We start from the raw sequence: 15,083 nt of genomic DNA, 5'->3' as shown, positions 1-15,083 counted from the left end.
ATCTGGGATAACTATACAGAATGGTTTAAATTAAGAGAAAATAATGAAACGCAAGGGAGGAGGAAAATAAAGGGAATTTCCCTTTATTTTTTTTTTTTGGTGAAAAACAATATTCCAATGAATTTTATTTGGAAAAGAAAAGTGCATAGACGAGATGAATTAAAGTGATGAAAACTTGTCATTTCTGTTAGCCAGGATTATTCTCAAACGTGTCACAAATAAATTTACACCACTTTTATTGGATAAAGAGAAGATTAAAATGATTATTTATTGTAATATAAAAAATACAATCGTAAGGTTAAATTGACATAGAAATTACTTGTTTCTATGAAGAACAGTTTATATGTAAATTATACTTCCAATTCACTTTCGTTACTTTTTAACATATCGACACAAAGTCCAACAAAATAATATAAAGCACAAACGTTATTTTTCTCATTGAAATTATCAACGGCGACGCTCGCCAGAAATCAGCACAACCAACCTTCTTACAAACTCACTCTCTCTCACTCTCGCCTCATCAGGCTGACCAACCCCAAACATACACTGTTCCCTAGACTCGAGTCCCTAGCAATACCAACCCAATCCAATAATTAAAAATACAATTAAACAATCTCTAACATTTCTATTATATACATATAAATTGTACAGTTCTCAATATTCGCAGCGTTTAAAATTTTGTATGGATGATCATTCGTTTTTGTCAAACACACAATGGGAATTGAATTCCTCTCAACCAGAGCGATTCATGTTACAACTTCACAATGAAGAATGAAAAACGAGGCAAGCGACAGATGCCAACTAGGTCAGACATTACTTTAAGTAAATTTGTTTCTGAAAATTTACCGCACATATGTTTATCAATATAATTCGGTACATCCGTATGACTTTAATCATATATATGTTTGATTCAAATTTTAAAGAGAAACAATTTTTTTTTTTTAACTCAAAAAATGAATTAGAAGAAAAATTAATGTTTATAAATATTGAAAATGATAAAAAAAAAAAAGTTTCGATTTTTATTTTAACACTTTCATTAGGTGCTTCGATGGGCAGGCAAAAATTGGTTCATTTTATTACGTCGATATCACGATCGCGTCAAGCATCAAGCAGATAATGAGATAATTGGTTGCTACTAATTGTCGATTACCGACATAAGCTACCGAAATGCAGAATTTCGTTACTATAATTTAGGCAAATTGTTCTTTAATTGCTTTATACTTTTTGATTATATGGGGAAATGTTAATTTTTTAATTTCATGTTATTATATCAATTTAGTGAATAAAAACCTGTGGCTTTCATTATTTTAAATAAAGATAGAATAAATCAATGAATAAACGCGGGACTCAGTTTAATTTATCCAACAATGATGAGAAAAATTTATTGATCAAGATTAAAGAATAGAGAGAAAAGAAATTTTTTTTTCCGAATTAAATATATTAATTTTGAATAAAAAAAAAATATATTAAAAGTCATATATGAATTCTGAAAAAATATTGCATTTGACATATATATATCTAAAGTTGAACATAAAGTCCCTTTTAATAGAACAATGTCTGAAAAATAAACATTCAATAATACCTGTAGTAGAAAAAAAATTTTTATTGATGGTCACGTAACATAAAATTGTCAATTTGGAGAAGAGTTGAATGAATGAATATTTTTGGTATACTGAGAAAAAAATATGCTATTGAATCAATAGTATTTTTGCTAAAGGCATAAAAATTGATTCTGGCCTATGGAATTTGTAAAATTAATAGATAGCATATGATTTTGAATCAATAATTTTTTTTTAGCAGAAATACTGTTGATTCAATTTTTTCTCATTGTTATTTATTATTAATAATTCGAAATTTCGAACCTGTTTGAATTCTTTTCGAAAATTTTCATTAAGCCAGGCATAAAGAAAGGGATTGTAGCATGTTGAACTCATGGCAATGCTGTGTGCAAGAAAAAAGCAAAATTTAAATGGTGGCCAATCATTGGCATTTGAGTAAAAGTCCTCTATTACATTAATAAGATTCAAAGGAAGCCAAGATATTCCAAATATGGCAACCATTGCAATAAGCATTCTATTAGTTCTTCTTTTTCTCTCTCTATCGGCTTCCTCCCTTCGACTTGCATTGCATCCTGGTCTCATTCTAATTCTTGAATTAAGTTTAATCGACACAAAAATATAGCACAATGTAATAACGCAAAATGGCACAACAAATTGTAAAACAGTTGTAATTGTGCTAAATACTCTTCTAAAATGTTCATTTGGCCATATTTCTTCACACAAATTTTCACTTCTATCCATTTTTCGATATAATCCATATGGCAATGTTAGTCCAAGTGCAACAAACCAAATTCCAACAATTATCATTTGGCATACTTGAATTTTCATTCTCGGACGAAATGGATATAAAATAACAAGAAAACGATCAATTGCAATGCTTGTTAGAGTGAAGGTACTTATGTAGACACTCACACCTTGTGCATAAGGTACCAAGCGACACAATGTCGCACCAAAAATCCATGCACCCAAAAATGTATAGAGCGGAGTAAATGGCACTGCCAATACACACAAAAGAATATCGCTTAGCGCCAAATTTGTAATGAGAAAATTTGTCACCGTATGCATTTGTTTATTTCTCATTACAACAAAACAAACAAGTGCATTTCCACAAATTCCAAGTAAAAATATCGAACCATAAAAAATGTAGAATGTTATTTGCACTTGAATTTTTGATGTGATTTCTTCGGTTTCATTGAAGGTTGCATTAAAGTAATCTGTTAATTCCGCGTAACTCATGATCAATTAAAAAAAATCAGTATTTGAATTAATTTGTAATGAGGGTCAAAGAAAATTGCCAAATTTCATGACGAATTTTATTTCCTCACAAATTACGTTGAGTTTTTTTTTATAAGTTTTTTTAAAAATAAAAGTATTCTAGTTTTTCTTCTTCAAGGGAAATAAAAATTATGTATTTCAAAAACGTTGTAAAGTTAAGATCCGTAAATCATCGATCCGCTTGGACACCTGTTGAAAAGTCGAAGCTCTTTCTCTATATATGCGGTGAGTTTAACAGATGTTTTTACAGCTTCTCATATAATTTCTGATAATTGCTTGATTCTTTTAATACTCATTTTATTCAACGAAAATTATTCAATTGGCACCATAATTCTTTAGCATTTATTTTTAATTAAAATTAATCACTATGTTTGGTCTTTTTTTGGCAAAATAACAATTAAGGCAAATTTTGTAAATAAAATTGGACAAATTTGAAATGTTTTTAAAAATTAATTTTCTTCTTTTTTTTTTTTTTGGAGAAGAAAAAAATGTTTTCGTTGCCAAAGGGCTTGTGTTTCCTTTTCTCTCGTTTCCGGTGAAAGAGGTTCGTCTGAAGCGCGCTGATATCAGACCGCGACTGATTTTCGGAAGTTTAACAGAAAACTATATAGTTGTGAGGATTGCTCGCGCAGGCGTCACTTGCCAATAGGCACCATGAGTAAAACATCAATTCTGTCGATTCTCGCTCACACAACTATATAGAGCTTTTCTGTTGCTTGATATCTGTGTGAAATCATTTAATAAATCCCTCGAATAAAGCTCTAAGAGAGATATAAATATATATATATATGTTAGAAAATGAGAGATCAACTCCAAATGAAGCAATATCACTATATAGTTAAGAAAATCACCACGAAAAAGAGACAAAAAGTAAACATATATCAATCAAATGTGTAATTGACTATGTGATTACTATTTATACAAACTTTCTTTCAAATTGATATTTATAGCAATTGAGGAGAAAAATAAAGTGGATTAAAGAATGTAATATTATACATGAAAATTTATTCTTTACAATTAGATGTAATTAAGGGGAGGCATTAAATGTAATTGTGCGTCTTTTCAACATATATATTCTAATTTTATTCCGATGAATTAGAAATAAAATTTGTATAAGAATTTATGAGATAATTAAAGTATTTTTAATATTAATAGATCTATATGGAAAATAGACATTTTCTTTAAATTACAAATTTTTACAAAACAATAGAGAATATAAACTTAAACTCTCCACAAGTGACGCATGATATTTTAATTAATAATCTATTAAATCGTCAAAATTAAACTTTTTTTTTACCCACAAAAAAATGAAAACATTTTCGGAAATTTGGACTAAAAAAGAAATACCCGTGTATGGCTGTTTTGCTAGATCAAGTCGTTTGTGATTTTTTAGGGGTGAAAACAACCCCTACCCAGATATTACAACAATTTGCCACAATTTTGCAGCAAGTTTGCATTGCCAACTTGCTGCAAAATCGCTGCAAAAAAGCTGAATGAGTTATCGGTAGAATTTCAAAAACAATTTGCTGAAAAATGACACGGAAAATTTTCTGAAATTTGAAAATGCAATTTTTTGGAAAATAAAATTTTTAAGTTTCCTTGAAAGTTATTTTTTTAAATTTCTGTACTATAAAAATAATTAAATCGTAGGAAAGAAGGAAGTAAAAAGAAAACAATTTTTTTTTAGAAATAACGCTTTAAAAATTTATTTTTTTTTAAATTTAAATTTAAGTTATATTACATAAAATTAAACAAACTATAAACAGATTATAATTCCCTAAGAGCTATGTGTTTCGTTTAATATTTCTAATATAAAATTTAAACTTAAAATTAAAAAAAAGTAAACTTTTTATTAAAATTTTATGAAAAGTGTATTAGTAGAATTTAAAACGCAAATTATATTAAAATTTAAAAATAAATTTTTTAAGCGTTATTTCGAGAAAAAATTGTTTTCTTTTTAGTCCCTTTTTTTTCATACGATTTAATTATTTTTATAGTACAGAAATTAAGAAAAAATAACTTTCAAGGAAACTTAAAAATTTTATTTTCCAAAAAATTGCATTTTCAAATTTTAGAAAATTGTCCGTGTCATTTTTCAGCAAATTGTTTTTGAAATTCTGCGAAAAACTCATTCAGCTTTTTTGCAGCAAGTTTGCACTGCAAAATTTAAAAAGGCTAGACATATCGATATTTGCCACAGTTTGGCAGCAAGTTGGCAATGCAAACTTGCAATTTGGCATTGCCAACTTGCTGCAAAATTGTGGCAAATTGTTGTGCTATCTGGGTAAATGAAAAGTGACAAGATATCTTTTAAAAATTATTAATATTTTATCAAATTTGGTAATCTGAGAGTTTTCGGGATCGCTGATGACGAATCTGATGTCAGATTTTCAAAATTCAAAATGGCGGATTCAATTAGACGGTAAAAAATTTAAAAAGTTATTAATTTTTTATAAAACTTGGTGTCTGGGGGTTTTTGGGGTCGCTGATGACGAATCTGATGTCAGATTTTCAAAATTCAAAATGGCGGATCCAATATGGCGGTTAAAATTTAAAAAAGTTATTAATTTTTCATAAAACTTGGTGTCTAGGTGATTTTGGGGTCGTTGATGACGAATCTGATGTCAGATTTTCAAAATTCAAAATGGCGGATCCAATATGGCGGTTAAAATTTAAAAAAGTTATTAATTTTTCATAAAACTTGGTGTCTAGGGGGTTTTGGGGTCGTAGATGACGAATGTAATGTCAGATTTCCAAAATGACGGATTTTTTCTTTTTGACCGCCATATTGGATCCGCCATTTTGAATTTTGTAAAACTCCCATCAATTTAATAATCAGCGACCACGAAAACACCCAGATATCAAGTTTTATAAAATATTAATAATTTTTAAAAGTTTTCTTGTCACTTTTTTCGAAAATGTTTGATTTTTTTGTGGGTCAAAAATCGTGTTGGATGATATTATCTTCCATATGTATTTTATAAAATTGGCTATAGATAGTAACAAATTTTATCAATACTTTAATAAAAAGTTACTTATTTTTAATTACATATATGCTATACGAACACTAATTTTTAGATATAAAATATTCATTAAAGGAAAAGTTTCAATGGAACTATTTTATTGGAAAAAAGATTTTTAAAATTGTTTAAAAAATAAATGACGTGAATTTAATATGAAATTTTATATAATAACCCCTTAATTTAGGCCTATATTTGGAATTTGCATTTATACTCCCGACTATACCATGCGAACTAATATAACGAACAAGAACGTAAGGAATTTTACATCACACATACTTGATTGCGCCCCAAATTCTATTTTTATTCCCAATGAAAATGCAATACTCAACTTTATTTTTCTAAAGACAAGAAAAATCACTTTAACGAAAAATTAATATGATATATAAATATAGAAAAATTTCTATCAAAAATGTCTCGAAGATAAAAAAAATTTTTTTTTAATTCATTTATTATCTTTAAATGGATACTTATTTTTAATTATTATTAACCCCTTCACTGTTCAGTAAAGATAAAGTTTTCGTGACATAAATGTTCAAAAAAAAAAAATTTTTTGTTTTAAAAAACAAAACATTATCGTATTGTATGTTTTTGGGGTCGCTGAATACGAATTTTTGGTCGAAAATAAAAAATTCAAAATGGCGGCTACAAAATGGCGACCAAAAAAAATTTTAGTTAACAAATCTGGCTGAAAATTTTCATGCAAGCTTTGGGTCAGGTGGAACATTTGAAGCTTGTGGCTATTATTAAATTTAAGAAATAATAAATAGTTTAATAAAATGAATCTTATTTTAAGATTAATTTAATTTCAGGTGCATCTTAAAATATAATTTTTTTTTTTTGAAAAAAGCCTGTGTTTATATAAAAAAAGGGTTTTTTTTTTAATTGAAAAAACTTCAGTTTATAAAATACAGTAATTTATTAACGATAAGTAATCAATTATTATCGGTACGCGAATCAATTTTGTTCACTATGTATACAATCTTTCAAATAACGTAGTAAGCAACGTATACGTCTATTTCTTTATGTATATTATACATATATATATATATATATCCGTTAAAATTTATTTTTTTTGTATATGTATATGTGTGTATATATATATATATAGATTTCATTCTTTGTCATCGTAAATATATTTCACAAACTATTCACTTTTTACAATTGTACGGTGCGTTGAATAGTACCTAATAATTAAATAAATTAAATTTAATTAATGACTGTCACTCGTCTGTGTATAACATTTTAAACCAAAATTAAATTCTAATTATATCTTTAAAAAAAAAAAAAAATCTTTAAAGTTTCTTAAAAACAAGTGATAGTAATCTTAAAATGAAAACATATGATAAAAATATTTAATTGAAAATCTTCTATTTAATAAAATTTATTTACAATTTGTTCAACGATACTATTCAACATTTTACACCTAATATATATATATACGACATACAATTCATTTCTAAAAGGAAATGAATAGCATTTAAAAAAAAAAATATTAATTCACTACTTAACAAAATAAAATATTATTAAAAATTGATTAATAATTATTTAGCATCACTCGTCCAATAAATAACAGTCACTCTATGATAGAAAAACCGTGGTTTATGTACTCTTGTGTAAGGCGTGTATAATGTTTACAGTGTTCATCACTACATGCTAAAGACTGGACAAATTCGTCATGACCTTATGGTCGAAGATAGAAGCTGTTTTTTTTTTTTTTATTATTATTATAGTAAAATGGCTATTCTTGATGTGTTACGCTATATTCCGAGAATTTTTTTTTTTTTTTTTTGAAAGACGCTGTAAATTGTTTTTTTTATAATTAAACGGATACTATGAAAATTTCACGACGAACAAGATTTCGTAAGTTATTTTTTTTTTTTAAAACGAGTGTATTTGATCGTTTCTTGTTATAATTAGATCTCTCCATTGAAGAGAGCTACTCTCGTTCGCACTTTATATTCCTTGAAGCGACGCAAGGCAGACCAATGTAAATATTAAGACTAAGTTTCTTCACACTTTATACCGTGTATAAATGTGCACTCAAGTGCAAGAAATCTTCACATTCATTTGTACTATACAATCAATCAATCTAAAATATCGTAGATGTAGCTGCGGAGTCAATTTATTTCACTTTTAAGTGCAAGAATTATATATATATACCTATATGTATATTGAATTTGATTAAACGCTTTTTAAACGAAAATCAATTAGTGTCACTGAAAAAAAAAAATTGTAATGCATTATAACAAAAAACTCTTAATAATGTTAATAAGTACAATTTTAATTTGTCGATAAAATATAACAAAAAAACTGTAATTAAATTAACTTTTGCAATTTAATAATTATATACAATTTTTAGAAGTATTTTTGGAAAATCAATCTCTTATTTATAGTTTATCATAAAAAAATTTTAATACATAATTTAAAGAATATAAATTACAAAAAGTGATTTTAAATTTAGAAAAATATTATTTCTTTAAACATTTGCTTTTTCGAGTTAAGAAATATATTGAATAATTTAATTACAGTTTTACATTTACAGAAACGAAATGAAATAAAAAAAAAATATTAAATTTGCACTAGAAGAAAAAAAAAATATTTCTTGGAACTAAATCAGAAAAACATACGTGCTTTATAAACTACATGGACAGAGTTTCCTTAATAAGTTTTTTCATTGTGTTGCCCATTGTCGTGCTCGATGGTCCTGAAGTTGTAAAAGACAATTTAAAAAGATACGGTTGAATATCGGGATACGATGTATCGAAAATTAAGTCTAATTCAGCCTGGTTTGGCATTTTTGGGAGATAATCGTGTCGATTCATTACTTCTGTAATATATAAAATTTTGTCTGTAAGTAAATCACCAACTTTTTCACGACAAATTTGTCGTTCATGTTCTGTGGACAATTTTATTAATTCCAAACGCACTGTCCACACTTCCCATGGAATACATTCTGGTTGAAAGGGCCAACGATTTTTTTTCTTTTGAAAAAATTCAAGTGAAATTTGACCCGATCCAGGACTATCTGTCGATCGTAGTGCTTCCGAGAAACCAGAAATTTCACGTTTTAATGTTTGATCGAGATGAACTGACGAACAGCAGACATATGTAAAGTCTATAAAATCACAGTCAACATCTTGATAACCAACAGTGCCTACAGAGTAGCTGCCTTCCTGTTTATATTTGAATTTTCCCAAACTCCGGTGAAAGAGAACATTGTGAAAAATACTTGCTACTGCCTCATCCACTTGGCGACCCTCCATACTGAGTTCAAATAACTGCGTTCTTGCATTCATGATGACGTCTGTAAATATATTATTATATTTAAGTTTTATTTTTCATTTTTAATAAACCATCATTAACAAAAATATTTCTGAATATTGGATTAATAAAAAAATTAAATTTAACAATATTTTTCTTGAAAAATAAATTCTTTTCTAATCGATGAAGATTGTATTAAAAAAATTGATTTGTTTCGTTAACATTAATACAGTTTACAAAAAATAAAACTTGATTTTTCTTATTTCGAGAAATTGAAACAAATGACTTTTCTCACATAACTCCTCACATAATTAAATTACTTTTAAAATATAAAATTTGTAATAGTTTAATTCTATAACAATGTTTTTATATTCAAGACGTTCTGTTTTTAATTAAACTTTATCATAATTGAATGATTTACAGGTATTGGTAATTTTTTCTAATAAAAAACATAAAAATTATAACTCATCTTGGTTATGTCCAAAAGTTTTTGAATTGAAAATTCGTTGTTAACAAATTTTTTTTCTTAAATTTAACAGCGACAGGAAGATTTGTGAGGTCCTTAAAATATTAAATTTATATTTATCTCCATTTTTTTGAAAAATGGATTTATCAGATTTTGAAAATTTACTCCTCAATTAATTATATTAATTTAATTTATTATTATTATTTATTTATTTAATTAATTTATTTTAAAAGAAAATAATAAAGTAGAGTTTGATATTTCAAATTATACAATTGTATGCATCAACCATTAGCTTCTTAAAAATGTAAAAGGAGGTCAAGTCACTAAACTAGGAAAACTAATTGTAAATTAATCATTTTTGCTCTATTTACTTTCAAATATATGTAAAAACATAGAAAATATATAACTTCACTGGATTAGAAGAAACAAAAACATACATATATACATATACATTTCCCTCAAAGAAGTTTGTCAAAATCCTAACCTCAAAATCACATTGAAAAAAAAACATGAATTGACAAAGCAAACAACGATATTCATTTTTTAGAAATAATTATAAACAAGTTTTTCAATTTACCCGAAGATAAGAGACAAGAAAGTAGATTAAACTCTGATTTTTTTTTAAAAGGAGAGAATGACTTTAAAAAGTTAATTGACTGTTGCCCCGGATTTGCATCATAATGATTAATAACCTTGATTTTTTTATTTTACATAACATATAATGAGGAAAATACTCTAATAAGGAATAAATACATAACAAATAATAATTCAGTATTATATTCCTTATAACAGTAATGTATACACTTTTTTTTTCTGAAAATCATCTTTTACCTAGTGTTAAAATTTCAGTTAATTGTTAATAATTTAATATTTCAATAAAAATTTCATTAAAAACATTAAATTCCAGTAGCCGTCATTGTTTATGTAAATAAAAAAATTTGCTCCATTATTCAATCTTTTTTATATTTATTATAATACTTACTTTTTCATTTATCCAATTGAATGATCACACAATTTGCACTTGACTTCTATTTGTGTCGTTGATTTTGTTCACATATAGTTTCCATCTTTTTTTCAATTCATACACACATTAATTTCCACTGTTTTTAAAAACAAAAAACTCTACTTCACGCGCAATAACGCGACAAACATCTTTAGGTAAACAACAGCTGGGCACCCGTTCGGCGCCATTTTGGAAAGGGGTTTGTTTTGAGAAAGATGACAGCTATATATATTATTATGCATATGTATTGTGCAGTCAATACAAAATGCAGTTTACGATTTATACTATGCGAATGCGCACACTAAAATTGTTCGTTACATTTCAGTGCGTTAATTATTTCAATCATATAGATATATTGAATAAAAACTATATTTAAAAAACTCTAAAATCACGTGCGCGTGTTAGAACGCGTACAGATCACATCTGCGCAGTGGTTTTTTTTTGATCCACAAATCAAATAGAGGCGCGAATTTTAAAATGACAAAAAAAAATAAAATTCGCGTCACTTTTTGATTAGCGGACCCAAAATAAGTCATAATTTTAAAATAAAATAAAGTAATAAGGTTTTTTACTCCTGTATTATAAATTATTTTTGTATTGGAAAATAAATTAAATTTCTAATCAATGAAGATAGTTACTTAAGACTTAAAATTTCTGACTTCATTTATATATTAAAATTGAATCGTTATTTTCATATGTAGATAAATTTTTTAGTTATCAATCGAAAATTCTAAATTAAATATGATTTCTTTGACAAAACCATATTTGAAAATCGAGAGCAATAAATTTTACTTTAGTCGAAAACCGAGAATTACATTTTGGATGTTTTTTATCTGTAAGAGAAATTTATCATTTTTTGGTTATAAAAAAAAATTAATTTTCTTTAAATATTTCAGTAACGATAATTATTTCTACAATTATCTGTCATTGCATAACAAATGGATTATTTTTATTAATGACATTTATTTTGGGAGAAATTATTTTTGGTCTTGAAGCATTTGGTGATTGGGAAGAATTAACATTGGATAGAAAAGAAAATTTAGTAATTTTTTCTAAAAACTCCTGGCATGATAAATTATTTAGTAAAAATTCAGTTAAGTATTTTTTCAAAAGTAAATTAAGCGATATACGTCATGTTGGTGTATCTCAGAATATGGGACTATTTATACTACCACGAAATGGTAAAGTTGTATTCATTGGCACGCAGGGATTAAGTCGTGATGAAGTTCAAAATATTAAAAGAGATATAAATTTTTTTCTTAATTTAAATAAAACTGAATGTTTAGAAAATAATTTTTTAAATATCACAGAATCTGAACAGTATTTACAAACGTTACTTCAAAAATGTAATCATAATGATAATTTGAAAGAGATATTTTTAAAGAATCATAGAAAATTAAATTTAAATGTACCTGTTCATCAGCATCAAAGTAGTCCGTTGTTAGGAGATGACAGCAAAAAATTAACCAAAATATTTTGGAATAAACAACCCTATGATACTGACAACTTTCAAAATATTCACCTTTCGCATATGAGACGTAGAAATTCAGTTCCTAGAAGATAATATCTGAAATATTCTTTTTCATTAAATTTACTGTATACAAATGAGTTTTTTGTAATAAAAAGTTATTATTAACAGTAACATATACATTTAAAAAATATAATAATTAAAGCACACAATATTGATATTATGTCTCAAATTTTACGTTCTACATATTGTTTTTAAATTTGAATAAATAAATATTACTACAATTAATGAATACCTTCTTAAAACGGTTCCGAATAGCGTAATACTGCAAAATTTTTACAAGCACTTTGAATATCAGGAAATTTGTATTTGAATTTTGATTCGAGCACTCTCTTAGGAATGACTTTTTGACCCTCTAGAACAATCTGAAATTTTTATTTTAAGTAAATTTCAATTTTCACGAAGCTGAAGTACGCAACATTTATTATAAACGACTTTTAAAGAAATAATTTTTAAAATAAAAAATTCTGCAATTCCTTGCCTAAAAAATATTTTTTAAAATAATTTTTTGATTAATGAAAACTACCAGAAATATTTTTTAGGCAAAAAGTTATAGAATTTTTCATTTTAAATAAATATTTCTTTAAAAATCGTTTATCATAAACGTTGCGTACTTCAGCTTCATCAATTTTCCATGAGAAATGTTAATGAACTTACTTTCGCACGTTCTTGTCCAAAAAGCAAATTTACTGCCATAGAAGGAAGTGGAATAAATGCTGGTACCCCCAAAGCCGATGAAAATTCCTTTGTAAATTCTTGATTTGTAATAATTTGAGGAGCAACGCCATTTAAAATTCCATTTATATTTTCATTGTCTATTGCATGTTGAAATAAACTGACAAGATCTTGAATATGAATCCAAGGCATGTATTGTTTTCCACTTCCCATGATTCCGCCGACACAAAAAAAGAAAGGAAAGATCATTTGTTGTATCATACCTCCTGTTCTTCCTAAAACAACTCCAGATCTTATAATTACATTTCGAGTTTTGCAATCCTCGGGAAGTTTGGCAGCAGCTTCCCAACTGTGACACAATTCTATAACAAAAAAAAATATATTTTTAATTTTATTCCTTTCTCAAAGAAAATATTTAAAAAAAATTTTTTCTTACTTGATAAAAAATCATATGGATCGCATTTATCTTCCTCATTATATTCTTTTTCATTTGTAGGATAATAAGCGACACCAGAAATAGTAATAAAACTTTTAACATTAGTAGAAATAACAGCTTTTGCTAATGCTTTTGTGGTTTCAATTCGGCTATTGCAGACATTTTGTTTATATCCCGGAGTCCATTTTTGTGTAAAGTCGAGAATATTTTGACCAGCAACATTTATCACATCGGAAACATCTTCAGGGAGTCCTTTTTTTTCTAAATCGTGCTTTAAAAATTTGTGAAATTAAATTCAAGTAAACTGAATTAAAACAATTAATAAATAGCGCGAATTTGTTAAAAAAAACTTTCTTACAAATTTAAAATTGTATTTGTCTTAATAATTGAGATAATGTAAAATTTGTAATATTTATATTTTTTTACCCAAGATATTCTAGACGGACCAGGCATTCGTGAAATAATTGTTGTTTTTACTCCTTGACTTTGTAAGGCAGAAACTAAACACGATCCAATCCAGCCGGTTCCACCACCTGAAAAATCATATATTTTAGATGATTCATAGATTTTAAATTTGTTAATAATTTCTTTTGGATACTATTTAGAAATTTTAAATACATATTTATTTACCAATTACAACGTGTTTTAAGGCCATTTTATTATTTGTATTACTTTAATTCAGTATAATACATTGACTTATTTTAGTAATGTTTACATTTACAATTGAACAAATTATCGTCTGCTTGAAAGTTAAAGGTTCATTCATATAGCAATTTTCTGACACTTTTTCTCTCTAGTGTAAAAGTACCTTTAATCTTAGGAAGTGTTACATGTCATATTTCGGATGTTTCGCCTTATCTTACTCGAGTTTCTATCTACTCAACCCTGGAGTTTAGTTGTCCAGTAGTGAATCTGGTGGGAAATTTTCTGTTTTAACGTATTTTATTTGTAAAGTAGTAGAAGCAGTGCGTGTATAAAAATATTCCAATTAACTATTGCAAATATAAATCAAAAAGTGGTTTAAATTCAATTGCTTTTTCTCGATGTGAATAATTTTTTATATTCATCGATAGCGCGTCATTTATAGAGTTATTATTGTACCGGGTGCCGGGATATTCTATAAACTTATGCTTTTTTTAATGATTGAAAATATTTATCAGTTTGTAGATTATAGTGACCTTGAAATTTGATTATTGATGGTAATAGTCCTAAAATTAGAATTTGTTTCATTTAAAAACAGTATACTTGCGAGTTATTTGTTGTAAGTACTTTGCTCTCGGTTGTAAACACGTGGTGCGTTTATGTGATTTGCTAAATGTCGCGCATTTGTGTGTTCTACATAAAATTTTGCACCTTATTAATATCGAGGTAAAGACGTAGGCCAAAATTCCAGACGGCATGGGAATCCGCGTTCGGTAAGTCATATTTATTTCTAACTTTTTTATGTCAGTTTTTAGTGTTACTATTATATCATTTATTTTTATTTTAAAAACATCATAATAAGAAATCTAAACAATTCTACTACACAGTTTATTTATTTTATTCTTTTTCTATAATTAGAACATTATAATAACAAGAAATTTTATAAATTACATATTTATATGAGATGAAACATTTTGTAATTGATTTTATAGTTGGGGCATATAAATTGTACTATGTTTTTTTTTTTATTTTTCCATTCATAAGGGATTGATAAAGTAAATAAGATTTCTAAAATTATTTTACAGGTTTTAACTAAAAAATATATAACAAAACTAAATAAAAATAGGTATTGTAAAAAATGTATTCAACATTCATTCAGTATTCTCAAAACATTAAAAATTAAAATTTCAGTTTTTTTTTATGAATATGTTATTT

At 26.5% G+C, this 15,083-nt stretch overlaps 5 protein-coding genes across 6 annotated transcripts in view; 2 read left to right on the top strand and 3 right to left on the bottom strand.

Moving 5' to 3' along the window:
• The window catches only part of LOC127279202 (prolactin-releasing peptide receptor-like), a 44,770-nt gene extending 41,343 nt beyond the window's left edge, over nucleotides 1-3,427 (bottom strand). Inside the window, exon 1 of one of the 2 annotated variants that reach the window (XM_051301430.1) lies at nucleotides 1,863-3,427. In XM_051301430.1, coding sequence (XP_051157387.1) covers nucleotides 1,863-2,795 — 933 coding nt within the window. In that variant the 5' untranslated portion in view covers nucleotides 2,796-3,427. The remainder of the gene's footprint in view (nucleotides 1-1,862) is intronic. The other variant, XM_051301429.1, reaches the window with a different exon arrangement.
• A 3,968-nt stretch (nucleotides 3,428-7,395) lies between these two features.
• Nucleotides 7,396-10,990, bottom strand: LOC127279210 (autophagy-related protein 101). The gene is made up of 3 exons (XM_051301439.1): nucleotides 10,567-10,990; nucleotides 8,485-9,161; nucleotides 7,396-8,073 (listed from the first exon to the last, which is right to left on the bottom strand). Exon 2 carries the CDS (start codon nucleotides 9,151-9,153, stop codon nucleotides 8,497-8,499), a length of 657 nt encoding a protein of 218 aa, XP_051157396.1. The 5' UTR covers nucleotides 9,154-9,161; nucleotides 10,567-10,990; the 3' UTR covers nucleotides 7,396-8,073; nucleotides 8,485-8,496.
• A 287-nt stretch (nucleotides 10,991-11,277) lies between these two features.
• Nucleotides 11,278-12,151, top strand: LOC127279245 (uncharacterized). The gene is made up of 2 exons (XM_051301483.1): nucleotides 11,278-11,422; nucleotides 11,484-12,151. Exons 1-2 carry the CDS (start codon nucleotides 11,329-11,331, stop codon nucleotides 12,149-12,151), a joined length of 762 nt encoding a protein of 253 aa, XP_051157440.1. The 5' UTR covers nucleotides 11,278-11,328.
• A 41-nt stretch (nucleotides 12,152-12,192) lies between these two features.
• LOC127279206 (epimerase family protein SDR39U1) lies at nucleotides 12,193-13,980 on the bottom strand. The gene is made up of 5 exons (XM_051301434.1): nucleotides 13,857-13,980; nucleotides 13,653-13,759; nucleotides 13,227-13,497; nucleotides 12,773-13,152; nucleotides 12,193-12,480 (listed from the first exon to the last, which is right to left on the bottom strand). Exons 1-5 carry the CDS (start codon nucleotides 13,879-13,881, stop codon nucleotides 12,355-12,357), a joined length of 909 nt encoding a protein of 302 aa, XP_051157391.1. The 5' UTR covers nucleotides 13,882-13,980; the 3' UTR covers nucleotides 12,193-12,354.
• Nucleotides 13,981-14,142: 162 nt separating this feature from the next.
• Nucleotides 14,143-15,083, top strand: part of LOC127279214 (uncharacterized) — a 138,271-nt gene continuing 137,330 nt past the window's right edge. The window contains exon 1 of the mRNA XM_051301446.1: nucleotides 14,143-14,641. The gene's annotated coding sequence lies outside the window, so the exon portion shown is untranslated. The remainder of the gene's footprint in view (nucleotides 14,642-15,083) is intronic.

The sequence above is a fragment of the Leptopilina boulardi genome, unplaced genomic scaffold (assembly GCF_019393585.1).
Source record: "Leptopilina boulardi isolate dan_hultmark-lab unplaced genomic scaffold, ZJU_Lbou_2.1 LbouV2_214, whole genome shotgun sequence".
NCBI lineage: Eukaryota > Metazoa > Arthropoda > Insecta > Hymenoptera > Figitidae > Leptopilina > Leptopilina boulardi.
Note: the sequence above shows the minus strand (reverse complement) of the source record. Positions and strands in the feature narration are given on the sequence as shown.